General features: G+C 34.8%; 2 protein-coding genes across 2 annotated transcripts; both read right to left on the bottom strand.

Moving 5' to 3' along the window:
* LOC136821250 (uncharacterized) lies at positions 1–13,106 on the bottom strand. Its single transcript, XM_067077479.1, has 5 exons — positions 12,982–13,106; positions 11,125–11,362; positions 10,680–10,745; positions 6,713–6,772; positions 1–2,772 (listed from the first exon to the last, which is right to left on the bottom strand). The coding sequence occupies exons 1-5, from the start codon at positions 13,048–13,050 to the stop codon at positions 2,363–2,365; spliced, it is 843 nt and encodes a 280-aa protein (XP_066933580.1). The 5' UTR covers positions 13,051–13,106; the 3' UTR covers positions 1–2,362.
* A 610-nt stretch (positions 13,107–13,716) lies between these two features.
* On the bottom strand, positions 13,717–17,661 carry LOC136821207 (uncharacterized). The gene is made up of 5 exons (XM_067077441.1): positions 17,544–17,661; positions 17,035–17,366; positions 15,845–15,913; positions 14,968–15,048; positions 13,717–14,297 (listed from the first exon to the last, which is right to left on the bottom strand). Exons 2-5 carry the CDS (start codon positions 17,354–17,356, stop codon positions 13,810–13,812), a joined length of 960 nt encoding a protein of 319 aa, XP_066933542.1. The 5' UTR covers positions 17,357–17,366; positions 17,544–17,661; the 3' UTR covers positions 13,717–13,809.
* Positions 17,662–19,803: the final 2,142 nt, after the last annotated feature.

Here is a 19,803-nt window from a genome sequence, read left to right as displayed (position 1 = left end):
TGTGCACTTTTTTTAGCTACTATGAGGAAAGCAACCTTAAAAAGAAAAACAGAAGAATACTGGCACAGTTTCCACAAAGCAGGGAAGAAAAATGTACACTTACAACCAGCAACCCATAAAAACAGAACTACGGTCGACAATGTTCACGGGAGGTCAAGAGAGAATGAAACATGAAAGCCAAAACATATTTTGAGTATATCACTGGTTATTTTTAAAATTTTTCTACGATTATCTCCAGGAAATCAAAATAAACAACTGAAGAAATTGGCGAGCTTGCCGTCTTTAAAAAAATGATGTCGTTTACATGTTGCGCATTTCCCTATATCTTCCTCATTTTCCGAATTTCCCATGCTATCTGTGAATAAAGAAAATTAAATAAGATGAAATGATTACAAATTCTCGTGGATTAATTTTCGCGATTTAAGGGCCAGCGATTTGCACAATTACTTCACCACTGAGCAACTTTTCGCAAGATATTGTGTTATTTATTCAGACATATAATAACTCGTACCATACGTGAAAGACTTGCGCTACACAATATCCTTTCGCTGCTCCGCCAAAGCCGCGAAGGCTGTTTCAGACTTGAGATAACTCATACCATACGTGAAAGACTTGCGCTGCGCAATATGTCAGAATATGCCTTCAGCGCATAAAAGGGTCAGGTGCGCGTTGGGTTTCGCAACATAATTTTAGACATATGAAATAACTCATACCATACGCGAAAGACTTGCGCTGTGCAATATCTAATAACCAAACACCACGCGCAGCGCCGAAATAAAAGTATGTCTTTTTCTTCGCTCCACTGCATTGACCTGAAGTAAATAAAGAAAAACTGTTCATCAAATAATGTTTTTAAGGATACTTACCCAAAAGAGTAATGAAGAAATTTGTTTCAAAAGTTTAAAAACACCAAACATTTGATTTCCTAAAAATAAGTCGCTTAGTAAAGAAAGTATTATACTTACTTTTTTGGTGTCTCTGATGGCTGTTTAGGGTTCATTTCCTCCATTTCTCACGTCTTGTTTGTCTTCTTGGTTTTTATTTTTGGTCTGTTTCGGCAAGTCTTGTCCTCTCTGCTGTTTTTGAAGTTTGAAGAAGTTTTGTTTTGTTTTGACGACAACCTCGAAAATTCGATTTCTAGGTTTCGAACACGACGTGAAAACGTTCGATGAAACCTAATTTTCTACTGTGAATAACTATATAATCATAAAAATCAAAATCAAAATTCGCAAAAATTAGTTCTCAGGTACTCATTCAGTTTTTCTTATTTCTCGACACAAAAGAGATAAAGCCAAATATGTTACAACTTTACCTAAATTGCAGTCCATTCTTGGATAAATAAACTTCAAAATTGCTTCAACCATTTTGAATAATTTTCCTTCAAGTGACTTAAGTTTCAACAAAACCTCCATTAAACATCTTTTCAAACACAGGAGAAGCCGATGATAAAACTGTAGTATGAACAAGAAGTTCTCTGTCCTCCACTATCAAGACATCATCGCCTTCCCTTCCAGGGTTTTGCGAATGGAGAATAGTTATCAACTTTCGTTGATTTCGACGGTATTTCATCATCAGAGCTTTCATCAAGCGATCTTTTAGACATTTTGAACAAACGTTGGGCTTTGGTTTCACACTATATTGCATAACTTTTTATTATCATCTATGTAAAATAAAAAAATGTACAAAAACAACCTACATGTAAGAAAATAAAATGTTTGAATGTGTTTGACTTACCTCATTAATGGCGTTTCGTTTCGAGATACTTGTGCTGACTGTAAAACTTTACTGAGACTTAAAGGTTTTATTTTTACTTAAGTGTTTCCGTTTCATATCAGACACATGTATCATCATATCAGGACGGTGTCTCCCTATTGTTACATTGTACTGAATAAGCAAAAAATTGTTTTTTTCCTTATTCTAAACTCTCCCACTCGATACAATCGATAACTTTTTCCGATCTATGACCAATTGATGGACTGAATATCGATTGATTCTGATAATCGATAGACAACCGCGATGATCAAGATTTTAAGGCAGACTTGATTGATCGATTATTCATTGATTGACTCAAAAATGACTGACTGGTGGCTCTAAGATGATCGTCTGACCACAATCAATAACCAATCGATGAAAAAAACAATCGATCAGCAATCAATACTCAAGAATAGGAATAGAAGAATCAATCGATATCCCAATCAACCGATTGGTTATCGATTAGTCATCGATAGGAAACAGTTATCGATCGTATCAAGTGGGAGAGTCTGTCGATCTTTCTCCGTTGTTGAAGTGGATATAGAAAAATTTCCCCAGGAATGAGAATGTTATGTTACCCTACGACAACTTATGGTACATCACATGGACGTCAGTCAAAAAGCTCTTTAGCTAACAACATCGCTTCTTTTTTATATTGGTTCCCTTCGTGCTCGAACAAATTTGATTCGGGCCATTTTTCTAGAAGATTGATCAGTACAATTGATTTCATCTTTAAAATGGTTTCAATTGTCAAACTCCTTTCGTTTAACAAATCCTTTAGCCCGCCATACGAATCCAAATGAAGGCGGATGTACTTGATAGAAGTAGCTGCAGTTTCCATACAATCCGCAATTTTTTCTGAGGCTTCTAAAAGATCGAAAGCGTGTTGCAAATTGGCGATAGCTTTACTTTGGTGGACAATTTCAGCTTGTATTTTGTCAGCCAAAACGTCAAGCATGTACTCCTTTGAAAGTTCATCAAGCAATACCAAATGTTGGATAAAAAGACGTCTTTCAAGATCTAAAGATTTCAAAGAAGATTACTATTAAGTGTCGGCAATACAAGTGTTAACAAGCCACGTGCTGAATGGACCTACCTGACGATGAAAGTTAGATAGCAAAAAGGAGAAAAATGAAAACAATCAGTCAGAAGATATAACGTTTAGCGAAAATGCATAACACATTAAATTTCATCATTGATTGTTGATGGGGAGGGGGGGAGGGGAAAGGGAAAATAGAAATAGAAAGTTTCGGTTGCAAAAATCGCTTTTATTGACAATTGAATCATGCTTGATGGTGGGCATTGTTATGAATAATAATTTTGTGTGAAAGAACAAGGAAAATCTGCAAAAACGGCATCTGCATCAGTGTGTAAAATTTAAAGTAAAGCTCAAGAAATTCAAGGAAAACCGTTTTTCCAGCGATAATCGGCTGTTCCGGTGACTTTTAGAAAGTTCCGACTTCAAAAGTCAGTTTTATTGACAATCGAATCATGCTGAATTGATGGTGGGCATTGTAATCAATAATATTTTTGTGCAAAAAAACGAAAAATATAAAGTAAAAGTCCAATGAAAATCTGCAAAAACGGTGATTTCCGGCATATTTGCGTCATTTGCAGCCGGAAAAAATTGTGCTCAAAAATCGAACTTGGCCATGTTTTGGCAATTGCTAATACGCATCTTTGTGCAAAAAATCGGAAAAAACTAATGATGAAATCTCGAGAAAATGCCGGTTATTCAGGCATAGTTCCGGGATTTCCGGCCGGAAATTATTTTTTTCTTCGAAAATCGGGCTCTGTCACATTTTAGGCATTGCCATTTTACATCTTTGTGCCTCAAACCAGAAAAAACTAATGAGCCAATCACGAGAAAAGCTGGACGGACAAACAACTTTCTTTCCGATCAACCATGTATAATACTTTAGGCGTACAAACTTTCGCGAGCAGAAACTTTCGCGATTTTCGCGAGTTTTGGCCTTTTTCGCGAAAGCAAATGTCTTTTAAAATTCTTAACAGGGCAATTCGCAAAAGTTTATGCTCGCGAGAAATTCTCAAAAAAATTGGAAATCTATAAAACCATTAGACTAATAAACTAGTCGTTGAAAACAGACTCATATACAAAAAATCAAGCTCTAAATTAAAAGAATTGAAGGGGTGAAGTTGCGTCTCTTTTCTGAATTTCAACGGCTAGAAGCTACTTCCCTTTTAGGTTTTTGAGAATCCATCCAACTTTTTTGACTAAATGATATTTCATAGTAACATTGAACATGGGAACATATAAATAAATGAGCATTTCTAAAAGCGCAATAAACAGAAAGAAAAATAAATGCAATACCGCACGGGTCAGACATACAGAAATCTGTATGTCTCTCTTTACGATTTTAGGTGAAGAAAAAAAGGCGTTGGAAGTAGCTTCTAGAGGCATACCGGATAAGTGGGATGGGGGAACCTGGGAACCTAAAGTAGGAACCTAAATGAACACCTGAAAAGTGGGATGGGGGAACCTAAGTGGGAACCTAAATGAACACCTGAAAAGTGGGATGGGGGAACCTAAGTGGGAACCTAAATGAACACCGGAAAAGTGGGATGGGGGAACCTAAGTGGGAACCTAATTTTTTATTTTTTTTATTTTTTTTTTTATTTTCATTTTTTATAGCAATATATTTCGCAGCTCTATAGACCTCTATGAAACAGAACTTATGATTTTACATTTTATAAAGTTTTTTCTCCCACTCTTTTATCAAACGCTCTTTGAAGACTTGTAAGGAAGGTGCTTCAACAATATCTTCTTCTAGATCATTCCAAGGTTTCACACTTCTGTAAAAAAGAGAGTTGCTTTGGTAGCCTCTCGTACCGTCATTAGCAAAGTTCCTTTGAAGCTCGTAATCATGCTGACGTCGTGGTCGTGTTCGAGGAGTAAATTTCTCTGATTTTATAGACTCGTCATAAATGTGGAGGTTTTTGAAAACTTCCACCATATCACCAACTTGCCGCCTGGTCTTTAGGCTAGGTAGATTGATGAGTCGTAGCCGATCTTCGTATGAGTAGTTTCTATAGCAACTAACTAGCCTTGTAGCTCTTCGTTGGACGCCCTCGATTGATTGCATTGATATGTTTGATTAGCCTTGGAGACCATACTACATGTGCATATTCCAAATGGGGTCTGACAAATGCAATGAAAAGCGTTCGAAACATATCTGGTGAGAGAAATTCGAAGCTCCTGCTAATCAAGCCAACGATAGAGTTAGCTTTCTTGATTTTACTGAATATATGGGCTTCAAAGGTCAGGTCACTATCGATTATCACTCCTAGATCTTTTTCTTGGTCAACATGTTCTAGAACAGATCCTGATAGGGATGGACATATTTGATGTTCCAAATTTTACCCAGTGTTAAAACATGACACTTGTTCGGATGAAATTCTAAAAGCCGGACTGGCTTTGACCAAATTTTAAACCCTTAGAGTGCACTTATTCTCATTTTTGCTCATTTCCACCCTTACAGTGTACTTTGGGAAGCTTGGAAAAAAGGGCCGCACGTACGGTAGGTCGTTTACCTTGAGCCCCCCCCCCCGTGGATCTATGCTTATGTGTATTGAAACGTGGCAAGCCGTGCAATATGTTCTATTTTACTATCAAACATTTTTAATTAATGAAGTGTATTCACACGCTGTACTGTTTGGTTGGTACAGAAAGAAAAACGAGCTAGAATCCGTTAAATGCTAAGCGACCCCAGCCCTGACCCGAAAATTGGAGCTGCTAATAAAAAAAAAAAAAAAACAATGTGTATTGCATCAAGAGTGAACAAAAACTAGATCGTAAATAATGTTTTACTAGATTCTGTATTCAAGCAAATTAGATCCGTGCAAAAGAAAGAAGAGGCTCTAAGTTATCCATCGAGCTATGGACGAACTTCTAATTCCTTCTAGATTTGAAGATATGACGGTTTAAAGTTTAAAGTCAATTAAGTCAATTTACTAAAAAGAACCTTTCAAAAAGATGCACTATAAAACTGCTGATAAATAAACATGCTTTTTTGAGCTAATTGAATAAATAAATTCCCTTTGTTTTATTTTCAACATTATTGTTTGCGAAACGTAATGTAAAAAGTAAATAACTGGTGTTCTTATTAATATTATGATAAAAGGTTTTTTCTTTCCTTGCATATAATATCTTTCTTATCTTTATGTATTTGTTTTTAAAGAAAAATATTTCAATTCTATTAATAATTAAACAACTTAGGTTCCCACTTAGGTTCCCCCATCCCACTTTTCCGGTGTTCATTTAGGTTCCCACTTAGGTTCCCCCCATCCCACTTTTCCGGTGTTCAGGTTTTAGGTTCCCACTTAGGTTCCCCCATCCCACTTTTCCGGTGTTCATTTAGGTTCCCACTTAGGTTCCCCCATCCCACTTTTCAGGTGTTCATTTAGGTACCCACTTAGGTTCCCCCATCCCACTTTTCCGGTGTTCATTTAGGTTCCCACTTAGGTTCCCCCATCCCACTTTTCAGGTGTTCATTTAGGTTCCCACTTTAGGTTCCCAGGTTCCCCCATCCCACTTATCCGGTATGCCGCTTCTAGACGGTTATTTTCCTTTTCTCTCACGCGCGCTGAATATTTAATTAGTGTTTACATTATTTGATTGACAGTTTTATTATAAGGTTATCAGTAATAACCGACTAGAAATCGTAATCAATATAAAATTTTCGGTAGATTATTATCCTTTGACGACTTTTTAAAGTCGAAGAGCAACCGTTTTAGCGGATTTAAGGAATATTTTTCATTTTTAAGGCAATTTTTATTCGAAAATTCTCATTTCTATCCAACGATTCGCGAAAGTTTATGCTCGCGAAAAACATTTTTTCCTCAAATTCGCGAAAGTAAATGTCGAAAATTTCGCGATTTTTTGACCTCGCGAAAGTTTCTGCTCGCGAAAGTTTGTATAAGTTTAAATGAATTTCCTTACCATTCTTTTTATAATACAAACCGCATAGGTAGCATCCATTAAAATATGATTTTCGACGACCTATAACAAAGATCAATTTTAAAAGTTGGAGTTAACCTTTTCAGCCCGGCGGACGAGTATAGTCGTCGAGCATACGTTCCGGCGGACGAGTATAGTCGTCTTTTTGATATAGTGATCTTCTAAGCTATATTTCTCCCATTGGCTTCTTTGCTAGCCGTAGAAGTAAAGAGAAACGAAAAGTAGAGGTTCTAAGCTTTCTTTTGATATATGGTGATGTAATGTTTTGATCACGTGGTGAGGCAGCAGATTTCGAAGAAAAGGTAGAGAAAAACACTGAATCAAGATGGCGACCAAGAAATGGGTTTTTCCAACTTACTGCTAAAGTTCTTGGATTTTTTGACTGGTTTAGGCCACTTTTCTTCATGGAAACATTGTTTTTATAATGGCAAAACATCCAGTAAGTATATCTTATATTTTGTGTTTTGTTTTTAGCATAAAAAAATCCATTTATTTGTCATTTTGACCACTTTTCTCGACAAACCATCGGAGTCGACCCAAACTTACAATACTTTTTACTTTTTATTCAGGTTGGAGCATGGAAAGTGGACAAATTCAATGCAAAAGTGTTTTCTACACCTCATTTATTTCAAAGGAGCACCAAAGAATTTGAAAAGCCTGGATTTATGTTGAATTGCACTACTTCTTCCGCTCCACCAGCAACGGTCGATCGATCCCCGAAATTCTTGGCTCATAACGATGTCCTGATTACAGCTTATATGGATCAAAATGATGGCAGGAACCACATAACAGCCACATGGAATTATTATGATGACATTTAGCATTCCTTATGGGCAAAAGAGATCAGATTTGATAGCAATGAGTTTGCCTCAAAAGGCTTGCGGTTTTTGGAAACTTTGCAACTGTCGCCGACTATGCCATCTAGTTTCACGGTAGCCGATACCCTTCAAAAGCTTCAGAAGCTAAGAATACTGACTGGAAGTGTTGTTTAGATAGTTGGGGAATACTTTTACACCATTATTGATGTTGTAGCTGCTTCTGGAAACACATTATCATCAAAATACTTCAAAATTGTATATATTGGATTTTTTTAGCCGAAAATCGTGATTTTTGGCAAAAGTGACCGATATTTGGGAGGCTGGTGTGACACATACAGATTTTTCTGGATGCTGATTTTTGGTATATTACTTCAAAATGATGTATAGATTGATAAATAGCAAAAGACAGATTTTTTAATTAACTTCCCCCCACTTTTTTTTGCTCTAGAAGTGAAAAATGCAAAAAAAGTGACATTACCGCAAAACGTGAAAAAAAACTGTGGTTTACGTGATGCTACCATTTTTGTAGGAATATTTTATTTGGATTGGTACTTGGTCTAAAAGTTGTAGAATTTAAGTAGCTTTTCAGGGATACCTTACTTTTTTTCTAAAGATTCCTAGTTCTTGAGTTATGATCAAATAACTGAACATGTCTATTTTCTGAAAAAATGTTGCGCGCTGACAGCGTGAAAATTTAAAAAGTTGCGCGCTGGAAAGGTTAAGTATTAAAAGAAGTTTTTTTATATGGTAGATATTACAAAGCTGTGTGGGTTGGACGGTGCGTGTAAAGCCCTTCTATCTGTCAGTGTTTCGATATTCAATGACAATGAAGAAAAAGTTGCCGTACTTTAATATTGGATGTGGCATGATAAATTTGAATTTGTTTCGAAAATTGAACAGTAAAAACAGGTCAGTATTTCGATTAACAAACGCCCCTTTGCACTTTTTGCGTTTTATTTTTACATAAGTGTTTCTGTTTCATATCAGACACACATTATTTCATATAAGGCAGTGTCTGCCTTTTGTTATATTATGCTGATATAAGTAAAAATATGTTTTTCTTTTCCTTTTTCTGACCAATCTTGCTCCACATCCGTGTCAATCCAATCAGAGGAATGTAAAGAGATGGAAAAACAGCTTCTTGAAAACAATGGAAAAACGGCTCGTCATATACCAGGTCTCTTGCCCTTAAGGGAGTTTATGTCGAGTAAATAGGTTTCTTTTGTTGTCGCTATAAAAAATCTGCATAATTAGCGTGTTGTGACAAAATTCTTTTGTTTCAAGCCTGATTATGCGCAAACTTTTAGGGCTTATATTTTGGGTACACCTCTCCTATACGAAAAGGTACCTATATCTTCTTGCTCAAAATTCCCTAGCGATTCTACTGATATAACCGCATCATGACCGCACCCCTATATGGAAAGCTAGAGCTCGAGAAAATTATAACTTCATCTTGATTTTACTTGACTTTTGACAGTTTTACAAGAACCAATTTAATATCATTGCGTTAAGAATTTCTTTTGCTATACATTGGTAAAAATATTGCTCCTTAAAAATTGAACTAGTAATCGGCAAAAAAGGAAAAACAAATTTTCATTTTTATCGTCAAATCATGTAGAAACCGTCCGATTTGTATGGCGAGCCGTCTTTTCTGGACTTTCATTTAATGACCTAATCAACGTTTTTACAATAGAATTTTCAATAGAAGTGATCGTTGAACTTTGAGTAATCAGAAAAGCTGTTTTTCCATCTCTTTACATTCCTCTGATCCAATGTGAAAAAGCTTGTGAATTGAAATTGATGAGTACCTTAAGTGGATAAATTTTCGCCTGTACTAATTTTCGCGAGACGAGAATTTAAAGATTTCGCGAGGATTAAATTTTGCGAAAATGGCCTTCTTTATTTAATTTCGCGACTATATAAATTGTAACTAGAAAAGAGATGTGTTTTTGAATCGAACAAAGGCAGACAAAGTCACTCAAAAGCTTTCAAAAAACTTCAAAGAAAGTACTACCGGGTGCGCCACAAAAAAGTTTCTCTCTTTAAAACTAATTTTCTCGAAATATAACATTTTTAAAAGAACCATTCTTATTTCATCGGAAAGAAGAAAGATAGACTTAAATTTTGAGGGGTCATTTATTAAATTTGATTCAGTAGATCAAAAGTTATGCTCAATTAAATCAAAAAGTTAGTTTTTGAAAGTGCTCAAAAACGTTAAAAATGGACTTATCAAATTAAACAGAAGCATAATTACATGATGCATCAGCATTTTCGTTTCAGTAATCAAAAATGATAATTAGCTGTCTAAATGACCTTTTGTTATATAAAGGAAGGTTGCATTATAACAAATGGAAGAAAATTCGTCGAAAAAGGCAAAGAAATCTGGCAAAAATTCATAAAATACATCAGATATGGGTTTTGAGGTACACCCAGCCCTACATCGACTTTATCCAGTCTAGAACCAAAGATCTGAGGAATATTTTGGTAAAAGTAAATTAAAATGACTCTAATGAAGATTTTAAACCCTTTCGACCCTTCAGTTTTAAAATTTAAGTGTTTAGTTACGGAAAAATGCTCTTAATCATGTATAGGCTATGGCGATTGCCAATTTTAAAATAGAAATTTGATAGCTCGATTTTCAACGTTTTCGAGCACTTTCTGAAAATAACTTTTTCATTCAATTGAGCATAACTTTTGATCTGATGAATCTAATTTAATAAATGACCCATCAAAATTTAAGTTTATCTTTCTTCTTTCTAATGAAATAAGAATGGTTCGTTTAAAACTTTTAGATTTCGAGAAGATTAGTTTTAAAGAGAGAAACTTTTTTGTGGCGCACCCGGTATTAGGAGGTTACTGGAGTTTATAATTGAAATGAAGAGTTGAACTCGTAATATGTTTTGATTGTAACATGTTATCTAGATTTCGCGAACTTTTATTTTCGCGATTGTAAAATTCCAAATAAATTCGCGTGGACTAATTTTCGCGAATCAAAGGCCTTCAAAATTTTCGCGTGGACTAAATTTCGCGAAAATTAATCCACTTAAGGTAGGCAAACGATATAACTCTTATTTTAAAAAACAAAACCTTTAAATGACAGAATATTATACACGTTTAATTTATATCATAACCTTTTTTGTCTTTCTTGCACTTTGTTTCTCCAAGCTTACAAGATAGGCATGCCAATGTCTTTGGTTCTAAAGAAGAAGATAAAACAGTGAAAGGTTGTAGTAAGAAAAAGATATCTAAACTGTAACTCGTTGTTAAGATGATTTCAAGTGGATGATTCTAAAGCTTTAGAATGTCGCACAAAATTCGAGAATGAAGTTGACAAATGAAGGTTATTTTTAACTGAACCAATAACTTATAACTTGTAATAATTAGCTAAGGAAAAACAATCACCTTTCGCTTTCGTTTGCAAGCAAAAAGCAACGCGTTTAAATTGTTTTGACTGAACAACCAGGTTGATCGTCACATCGGCCATATCCCTTAAGAGCCTCTGCGTGGTATGCACAGAAAGGATCATCTCTTATGAGATTAATCTGATATAATTAAAAAAGTACTAAAGCCAGTTACCTAGTCTATTTGTCAAGTTATATACCAATTTTAACATGTGTTCAACGGTCTCATATGATTTCCCTTCAAGTGGAACTCTTCGAGTTTGAGCTTCGACAAAATTACCATTAAACATTGCTTCGAAAACAGGAGAAGCAAGAGAAAGTGTTTGAGTATGAACATGTAATTCGATATCTTCTACGACCAATACAGCGTTACTGCCTTTCCAGGGATTTGCAAACGGTGAACCATCATCAACCTTTAATGATTTTGATGGCCTTTCATCAACAAAGCCTTCGTTTAGTGATCTTTTCGACATTGTCTGTTTTTAATGATGGTAATTATGGATTTTGCTGTGGCTAAATATTGTTAATTTTTTTATTATTGATAAAATTAATTTAATTTTACTGTCAAAGAAAAGCAAGTCATTGAATTCAATGATATAATATGAAATCTTTCAAGATTGGCGTTCGTTTAACCCTTCGAGCATCTTGGGAAGAGAGCCCTCTTTTTGATAACTTTTAAAATATTTATCCAATTGAGTTGAAATTTTGCAAGTATGCACCAAATATGCATTGGCATCTTTGGTGAAAATTTTGACATCATTGATGACGTCATCGCCACCTGGTGACGCCAGCATTCTTTGAAAATACCGAAAATATGAACCCCCTCTAACTATTTTTTCACTTTAACATTTTTTGCTAAAATTTTGTGAGGCATCTCCAAATGACATGTATTTTTTGGGTAGAGGGCCAATCTTTTGCCACCTGTTGGTATCGTATATGTTACGGACTGGCCCAAATTTGTTCTTTTTTCAAATACTGTATGTACAATCGGCGCCGAAATATATTGGAAATTTTGGGTATTTTAACGTTTTACAGAATTTAAAGCTCGGACGAGAATTACAGCTTCAGTACTTCCACTTTGAATCATTGGATTTTAAGTGGCTTCCAGGTTATATTCTCAGCCTTATCGGAACATTTTTGATCTTTTAGATACTGAGATCCTAAGGTTATAAGTCTTAAGTCTAATGTTAAAACTCAGAATTTAAAACTCTACTTTTCAACGGTACTACAAAGCACTTAAAATTCACTTGCGGTTTTAAAGTTTTGAGGGAATTGCCCTGTTGTGCCAAATATTTCGGCGCCGATTGTAGTGATTTGAAAATGCTATTGATTTTGAATTTTGACAAGTGTTAGGTATTGGTAATACAAGCTCGCAGCCAAAATTTCAGCTCAATCGGACGAGTTGTTATGCTAAAAGTGAGCATTTTGGGTAAAAATCGGACTCGTCTATATAATACCAACAGGTCACGTGACTAAATTGAAAATTGTTCACACTATCTTAGATGGTCAATATATATCACTAGTGAAAATTTCAAGTCCAGAGCTCCAGTAGTTCCTGAGTTTTTGATAAGAACAATTTTATGAGAACAAAAAACGGCTTAAAAACTTGAAAACTAAGCTGGGTGTCGAGTTGCTGAATATCAAGCTATAAAGGCTAAACTACCGCAATTTTTCTTCTATTAAGAACTGGACAAGAATAATAAGGAGCTACTTGTCCTAAAAGATAACAACAGTTGAGCCTCGATAAAAATTTACTTGTTTTTATAGAAAACGAAGAGTATGTAAGAGGTCCCCCCCAGCGGTTTTCGTGATGGCGTGATTGGCGTTTTTTCAAGTTCGTGATTTCGTGATTTAAGACTTTAAAGTACGTGATTAACGTGATTAAGGAAATTTAACTCGTGATAACTTGATTTGGAAATTGTTAGTGCGTGATTGCGTGATTTGAAAGGTGACTGGAGGGCTCATGTAAGTACTGTTGAGTTGACCTGAAGTTCTTTTTACTTCAACCTTCAAATTTGTATTGATTCCATACCATGGATTTGCAAGGTGTTTGATCTTTCGCCAACAGTGGTTTTTGCAATTGTAGACAAGTTTGTTTCATCTTGTAGTTTAAATCTTTGTCTTTGAGGCATTTTGATATTCACATTTTATTTTCAATTTTCATTCGCTAAAAATATAAAAAAATGGAAAGAGTAGATTATACAAAAGACATATCGCAAACCAAAACTTTGGGTCGCAAAGTACGAAGAATAATATAAAAATTTGATAATGGTAAAATGCACATAGTAAAGAAACAAGCGTAAGGAATTTATTTACACGAATAAAAATGTCGATATACTAATCACAAAATAAAATCTAAAAACCAAATAAAAAGCATATCATATGTATATAGAAATGTATACCTAAAAAGTGGTCGAAGGGAAAAAAATGAAAATCTATAAAATATAAAATGTTTCGATACCAGTAAATAAAAAAAAACCTATCGGTAAAACTCATTGTCATTGTTATTTTTCACTCTTGCACTAATTGATTCCAAGCTTTATCACTGAAACATTGGTGAAAACTATATCCCAGTCATCACAGTATTCAAAATATATAAGTCGTAAAAATTCGTTCGAAATTAAATTCTTTGAGCCGCGTAGAAATAAATGAGGTCTTAAAGCTCCTTCCATTCATGTTATGCACCACTGGAGAGCCTTCTGAGAACTTATAAAATTTTCCACCCAATACGTCACTTAAACAATAGAAGAAGTGGCGTATTGGGTGGAACAAAAACAGAAAAGTTGCATAATTTTGTGAAGTCATTGCAGTGGTGCATATCATGAATAGCAAATCAGTTCGACGTTGAAGTGCTTTAAGATTAATGCTCGCTGGAGGCATTACTTTCACTTTCACAAGAGCTTCCATACTCATCATCGCTGGTTGGGTCAGCTATCTCTTCCGCTAAATCAAAAACAACCAACTCGTCTGTCAGATTGTTAAAGTCTTTGGTGACGTCTTCATCCAGCCGATCTTTTGGTTTCAAACGTTTAAATAAGTTTCTGTATAGTATGCCCTTCAAACGGAGTCGCGATTCCAGACCAATTTTTCGTCCCGATAAACCATTTCTCAGCTTTGATAGAGAGGTTAAGATGGAGGGTAGATAATTGAAACAAGCATTCTTAACTGACTTTGAACTGATAACATCTGCGATTTCAAGTAAATCAAATGCGTGAGCTGAAGTTTGAATAGTTTGGCTTTGTTGGCCAATTTCTGACTTAATTTTTTTGCTCAAAATATCAATAATAAATTCTTGCGAAACTTCCCACAACTTCTTGATATGGTCTAAAATTAACCGTCGGTCTTCATCTGAAATAGAGCAGAAAATAAACAAAGATTGAAGCAGGGGATAAGAGAGTATCAATGTACTCCTAGGTTCCAAATAAACGCCCCCCCCCCTCTGCTTGTTAGAATTCTCCAGCCCCCCAGACCTTATTATGAGCCCCCCAGACCTTAAGACCTTATTATGACCCCCCCCCCCCCCGTTTATTAATTTAAAGAATTTTTTCAGCTTTCAAAGGGAAGGTCCCTTATTCTGCTCTAAAAAGCCTGATTTTAGCCTATACTTACCTTATTTTTGGGTTTTCGCAAGTACAATTTCCAACCCCCCCCCCGGCAATTAGGTCCCCCCGTTTATTAAAATTTTTAAAATTTTTCAACACCCCGTTTATTCGATCCCCCCGATTATTTGGAAAAGTATGTAAACATTATATTGTGTTTCACGAGACTTATAAGGCATTTTTGCGGGAAGAGGTACGTTGTTTCGACGTCAATCTGATGTTCACATCGTCCATATAACGTTATTTGAACGTTAAAACAAGGTTGTGTGTCAGCTGAATGACCAGAAACCGGTAAATTTGCGGAATAAAATATTTACAAATATGCCCGAAATGCATGAAAGCTTTTTCCTCTAAATTGTACCTTTAATTCACATTTGCACTTAGAGAAGCTTTCGTTACCGAATGAAACACACTCTTACCCATCTTCATAAACCTATCGCCACACTTTAAACAAATCTCACTGTTTGATGGGTTTGGATTTCGCTTGTACTCTTCAATGTCTAAAGTTAATAGAAACGAAATAAAAAAACAGAAGTCTACGGAAAATGAATTTTACACGGGTAAATTAGCACATAATATCCCCAGTCTGAATCGCAGACCTCTACAAAACCGCTGGTAGTATAAAAGAAGCACGGATTCGTTAGTGGATGCGAGCAGCCTAATATATCATTGAAACGGAAATTTTATGCTGATTATGGGATCTTCACTCCATTAAAATAAAAACTAACATTTCCATTCTATTGATAAATTCATTTTTTACGCCACTTCTAACCAAGAGAACAGGAATTGTTGTTATAGCGTGTGTACATGGTCTAAAGGCTCGGAAAATATTACACAAAAAGAAAAAATATGGTTCGTTTAGTAAACTGTCTGTACTGTATTATATGGCACCCAGATGCAGAAATTTTCATCCGACATGCTAAAGATCTGAAGGTCGGAGAAATTTCAACATCTGGAAGGTTTAGATTACGGAATTTTGCAAGACCGCGTCAAGGATTTTGCAGAGGGAGGTCTGGTAACCCAGCCCTCTATTTCGGGGATTGGCAGGTCCAAGCGAAATATTTTTACCTTCATACACAAGGGAAGTTGAACCCGACTTGGGATGCGGCACATCAAATGCCTCTCCGATGGGAAATTGGCCCGCTCCTTTGGAGCTTTAGCGTGGGCGGCTGCCAATCCACCAACGGAATATCAGATAAACTACTGCACATCAGCACTATTTCATGATAATTTTTCCTCTAAAAGTTGTATTTATTTTATTTAGCATTAAAAATGGGAGAAGAGAAGTGTACTTACTGGACGACAGCGCACGCTTTTTGGGTGGAGCATCTTTACATGATCCACAAACCAAGAAAGAGTTTGGAGCTAAAAGAAAAAAGGTTATAATTAAATTCGATATCACATATTTTATCGGTCACTATAATGAAGGGCTTTTTTTTTTAATCACTCGATTTTTTTAGTTAAAGCCAAAGTACATTTTTGGAGAGTACATACATTTGGAAATCGAAATTAGTAGTTTCCTTTTTTTTTGGACATAAGTATATTTTATTGACCAGAATAATAATAAATATCCAAAATTCACCAAAACATCAATAGTATCAAAAACATCAAATAACTATTAGTAATTAACAAGTTGAAATTTTGCACTAATATTGCGAGAAACAAGCTGCATGTCGCATGGACCTACCTGAAGGCTAATGCAATAAAAAAATAGAAAAATGGCAGCAAATATCTGAATGGACCTACTTGACCTAATGTAATAAGAAGATAGAAAAATGGCTACAATGGCTAAAAAATGAAAACTTGCTCTCTGACTTATGCGAAAAAATCAGAAAAAAAACTACACGTTTTTTTTTTTTTTAAGAAACTAGTTTTAACAAGCAGCCTCAATTTTTCTTAAGAAATCGGCCTTTTGAGCCTTAAATGTTTCTTACTGTACATGTTTCTAAACTTTTTGACATAATCAGCCTTATGAAAGGCTGGATTGGAAGGTTCTTAAAAAAACCAAATTAAAAAATGTTATTTTCTCATTCTCAGCCTCAGCATGTTTCTTAGATGTTTCTTAGTTTTTAGACATTCTGAGCCTCATGTTTCTTAAAAGTGTGTTTCTTAAAAAAAAAAAAACGTGTATTGTATTTTAATTTCACTCAAAGTCCAAAAAACACCATTTTTAGTCACTTTTTGGCTCAAATTTGGCCAAAAAATTATTTTTTCGAAAATGGGGCTCCATCAGATTTCAAACATTAACACTTTACATCATTCTTAAGATGGAAAATGATGCCACTTATTTCCCATCCGAAACGCGTGAACCACGTGGTTTTCGTACGTGAGAAAACAAGTAAAGCGCTAGATTAAAAGACAGTAGAAATTTAAAGGCTTCGCATTCTTTTTGCTTGCGAAAGGCTGAAGATTCTTCGAACTTTAAATTCAATGGTACTATCACATTCAGGAGAGAATTCTAATTAAGAAATTCAAAGGTTACTTACTTAAACTTGCTTCTAGAGGATAAATCAACCTCAGCATATGCTCAACAAGTTCATAATCTTTTCCGGTTAATTCAACACGCTTGCTTTTCCCCTCTATGAAATTGCCATTGAACATACTGTCAAAATATTTTGATGAGATTGACAGTATATTTGTGTGCACATGAATTTCTCTATCTTCGACAATCAATACACCGTCGCTACCTTTCCATGGTTTGACGAACATCTCTTCATCACCACCATTTGTTTTGGATTTCTTAGCAGTTGCTGGCGATGATTGCGCTTCAAAATTATACGCTACACTACTTCTTCTTTTGGTCTTCATTTCGTCGACGCTGTAAGAAGAATAGAAGTACAGAAATTTTCGAGTTGTATGGAGTGAGGTACGTAAGGCAATATTAACTGAAGGGACATAAAAATTTGTTCCAGTTAAGGAGACATTCGAGTTATAGAGGTTCGAGTTAAAGAGACTTCATTTATAATCTTTTTTCGACGAATAAGAAGCTACTCACCGTTCAAGTTTGGTAATATGAAAAATAGGGAATCCTTTCAGTAAATTGATGCAAGTCCAACAGTTTTTTATATCTTATTATTTTGTTTTAATTATTCTGTTTGAAGTAGTTAATATTTCTAAAATATAAAATTATATAATGATTAGTTTAGCGAAGAACCAGAGGGTTGTAAGGCAACAACAGTTAAATTAGAGCTGTTTATTACATACTTTTCAAATAAGAAAGGAAAGAAAGACACGCGATTAGTGTTTAATCGTTAGAAATCTAATAATACCGAGTTTATGTATCGGAGGATATCGAGGGCGACGGTAAGTGAAATCGATACAAAACAAAGTCGATAGTTGATGTCTGTTGAAGTCTTTATATATCGCTTTTGCTCACCTATACAGACGACGGTATTTTGGTGTTTTTACCGTCGTCGAGCAAAGTGGACGGTGATTTTAGAGACATGACAACTTTGCTCTATACCGCCCCCTCGATTTATCTCGAATACATAAACTCGCTATAAATGAAATATATTTGCGGGTATAAAATATCATAATGGATGCAACGGCCACTTGAAATAAGTTTCGTGATACACATTCGATGTGAGAACTTCAAACTTTCAATCCATTTCAGAAAAGCTCAATCGTTGAAGTTGATCGCAAATGACTTTTTAACTTCTTTAGTGTACGTCTAAAAAGTCAGATGAGATGGAGTTTCTATAAGATACTTTAATAATTGGTCATTTGAAGTAATAAAAATGACGCGTTCTTTAGAAAAAGTAACAAAATTGTTTTATTACTGGTTAATGACCAACCAAATCAAATAAGAGCTTGTAAAAACTCCATCTCGTCCCTAAAAAATTCTTAATGTCATGTCATGATTTTAGAGCCAGCACAAAAATTCTTCATTTTTCATCTTCATTTTCATCTTTCTTTTTTCTTCAATTTTAGATTTCATAAAAATGTTTAATGGTCGTAAGTTTCATACTTGTGATAAGAATGATGTATTTAATCACTTTACACCGTTGGAAAGATATTATCGATAATTATCTAAAAGTTTGAAGATTTTTAAATACATATTTTCATGGTTTATTTCAAATCGTATAATGAAAATGAATGAAAATGTATGATAATGAAACTTTTAGATAATTATCGAGAATATCTTTCCAGCGTTGTAAAGTGTTTTCGCTTCCTTGAAATTGGCCGTCAGACATTCTTTTCGAATGGGGACTTTTCAGATAATGTTTCTGTGTGTACATGTTTTTGTCCTCTACTATCTATACTCATACATTCGCTTCCTTTTCATGATTTTGAAAAACCAATACTCTTTCTTTTTTATTTTGTTTTTGATGATTTTTGTTTTTTGATGATTTTGCAGCAGGTTGTTTTTCATCATTATTGTTCATTTTGTTCCTCGAGTAGATTTTAATCTGATTTATTTTATATTTGTCTTTTTTTTCTAATAAACAAGCTAGATGCTGAATGGACCTACCTGATGATGAAAGTTAGATAGCAATGCGAGGAGAAAAATGAAAAAAAAAATCTGTCAGAAAATATAGCGTTTAGCGAAAATGCATAACGCAATAAATTCATCATTGATTGTTGATGGGGCGACAGAGAAGGGTTGTAGGGAAAAAATAAATAGAAAGTTCTGGTCGCAAAAATCAGTTTTATTGACAATTGAATCATGCTTGATGGTGAGCATTGTTATCAATAATGTTTTTGTGTAAAAAACATAGAAATGAATATAAGGAAAAAATCCAATGAAATTCTGCAAACACGGCGATTTCCGGCATTTTCAACCGGAAAAATATTTTTCTCAAAAATCGAACTCACCAAAACACCAGTTTTTCCGGCATATTTCCGGCATTTTCGGCCGGAAAAAAATGTTTTTTGAAAATCGGGCTTCGCCACATTTTAGGTATTGTCATTTTGCATCATTGTGCAAAAAATCAGAAAAAAGTAATGACAGGATTTTGCGCAAAGTCCAAAAAACCCTATTTTTAGGCAGTTTTTTTGCCCAAATATATTTTTTTTCGAAAATCGGGCTCCGTCACATTTTAGGCATTGTCATTTTGCATCATTGTGCTAAATAATCAAAAACAAGTAATACTTTAATGGACCTACCTATTTATAAAACGAATAATTAGAATTTAATGGAAGTAATGTATAATTTTGGGCATTGCCATTTTACATCATTGTGCAAGAAATCATGAAAATCTGTCGAGTATAAGTTGAAAAAATGAAGGAAAACCGTTTTACGCCGGTTTTCGGCT

Source organism: Clytia hemisphaerica, unplaced genomic scaffold (assembly GCF_902728285.1).
Source record: "Clytia hemisphaerica strain Z4C2 unplaced genomic scaffold, Clytia hemisphaerica genome assembly, whole genome shotgun sequence".
NCBI lineage: Eukaryota > Metazoa > Cnidaria > Hydrozoa > Leptothecata > Clytiidae > Clytia > Clytia hemisphaerica.
The sequence above is the reverse complement of the archived record's forward strand: the minus strand, read 5'-3'. Positions and strand labels throughout refer to the sequence as shown.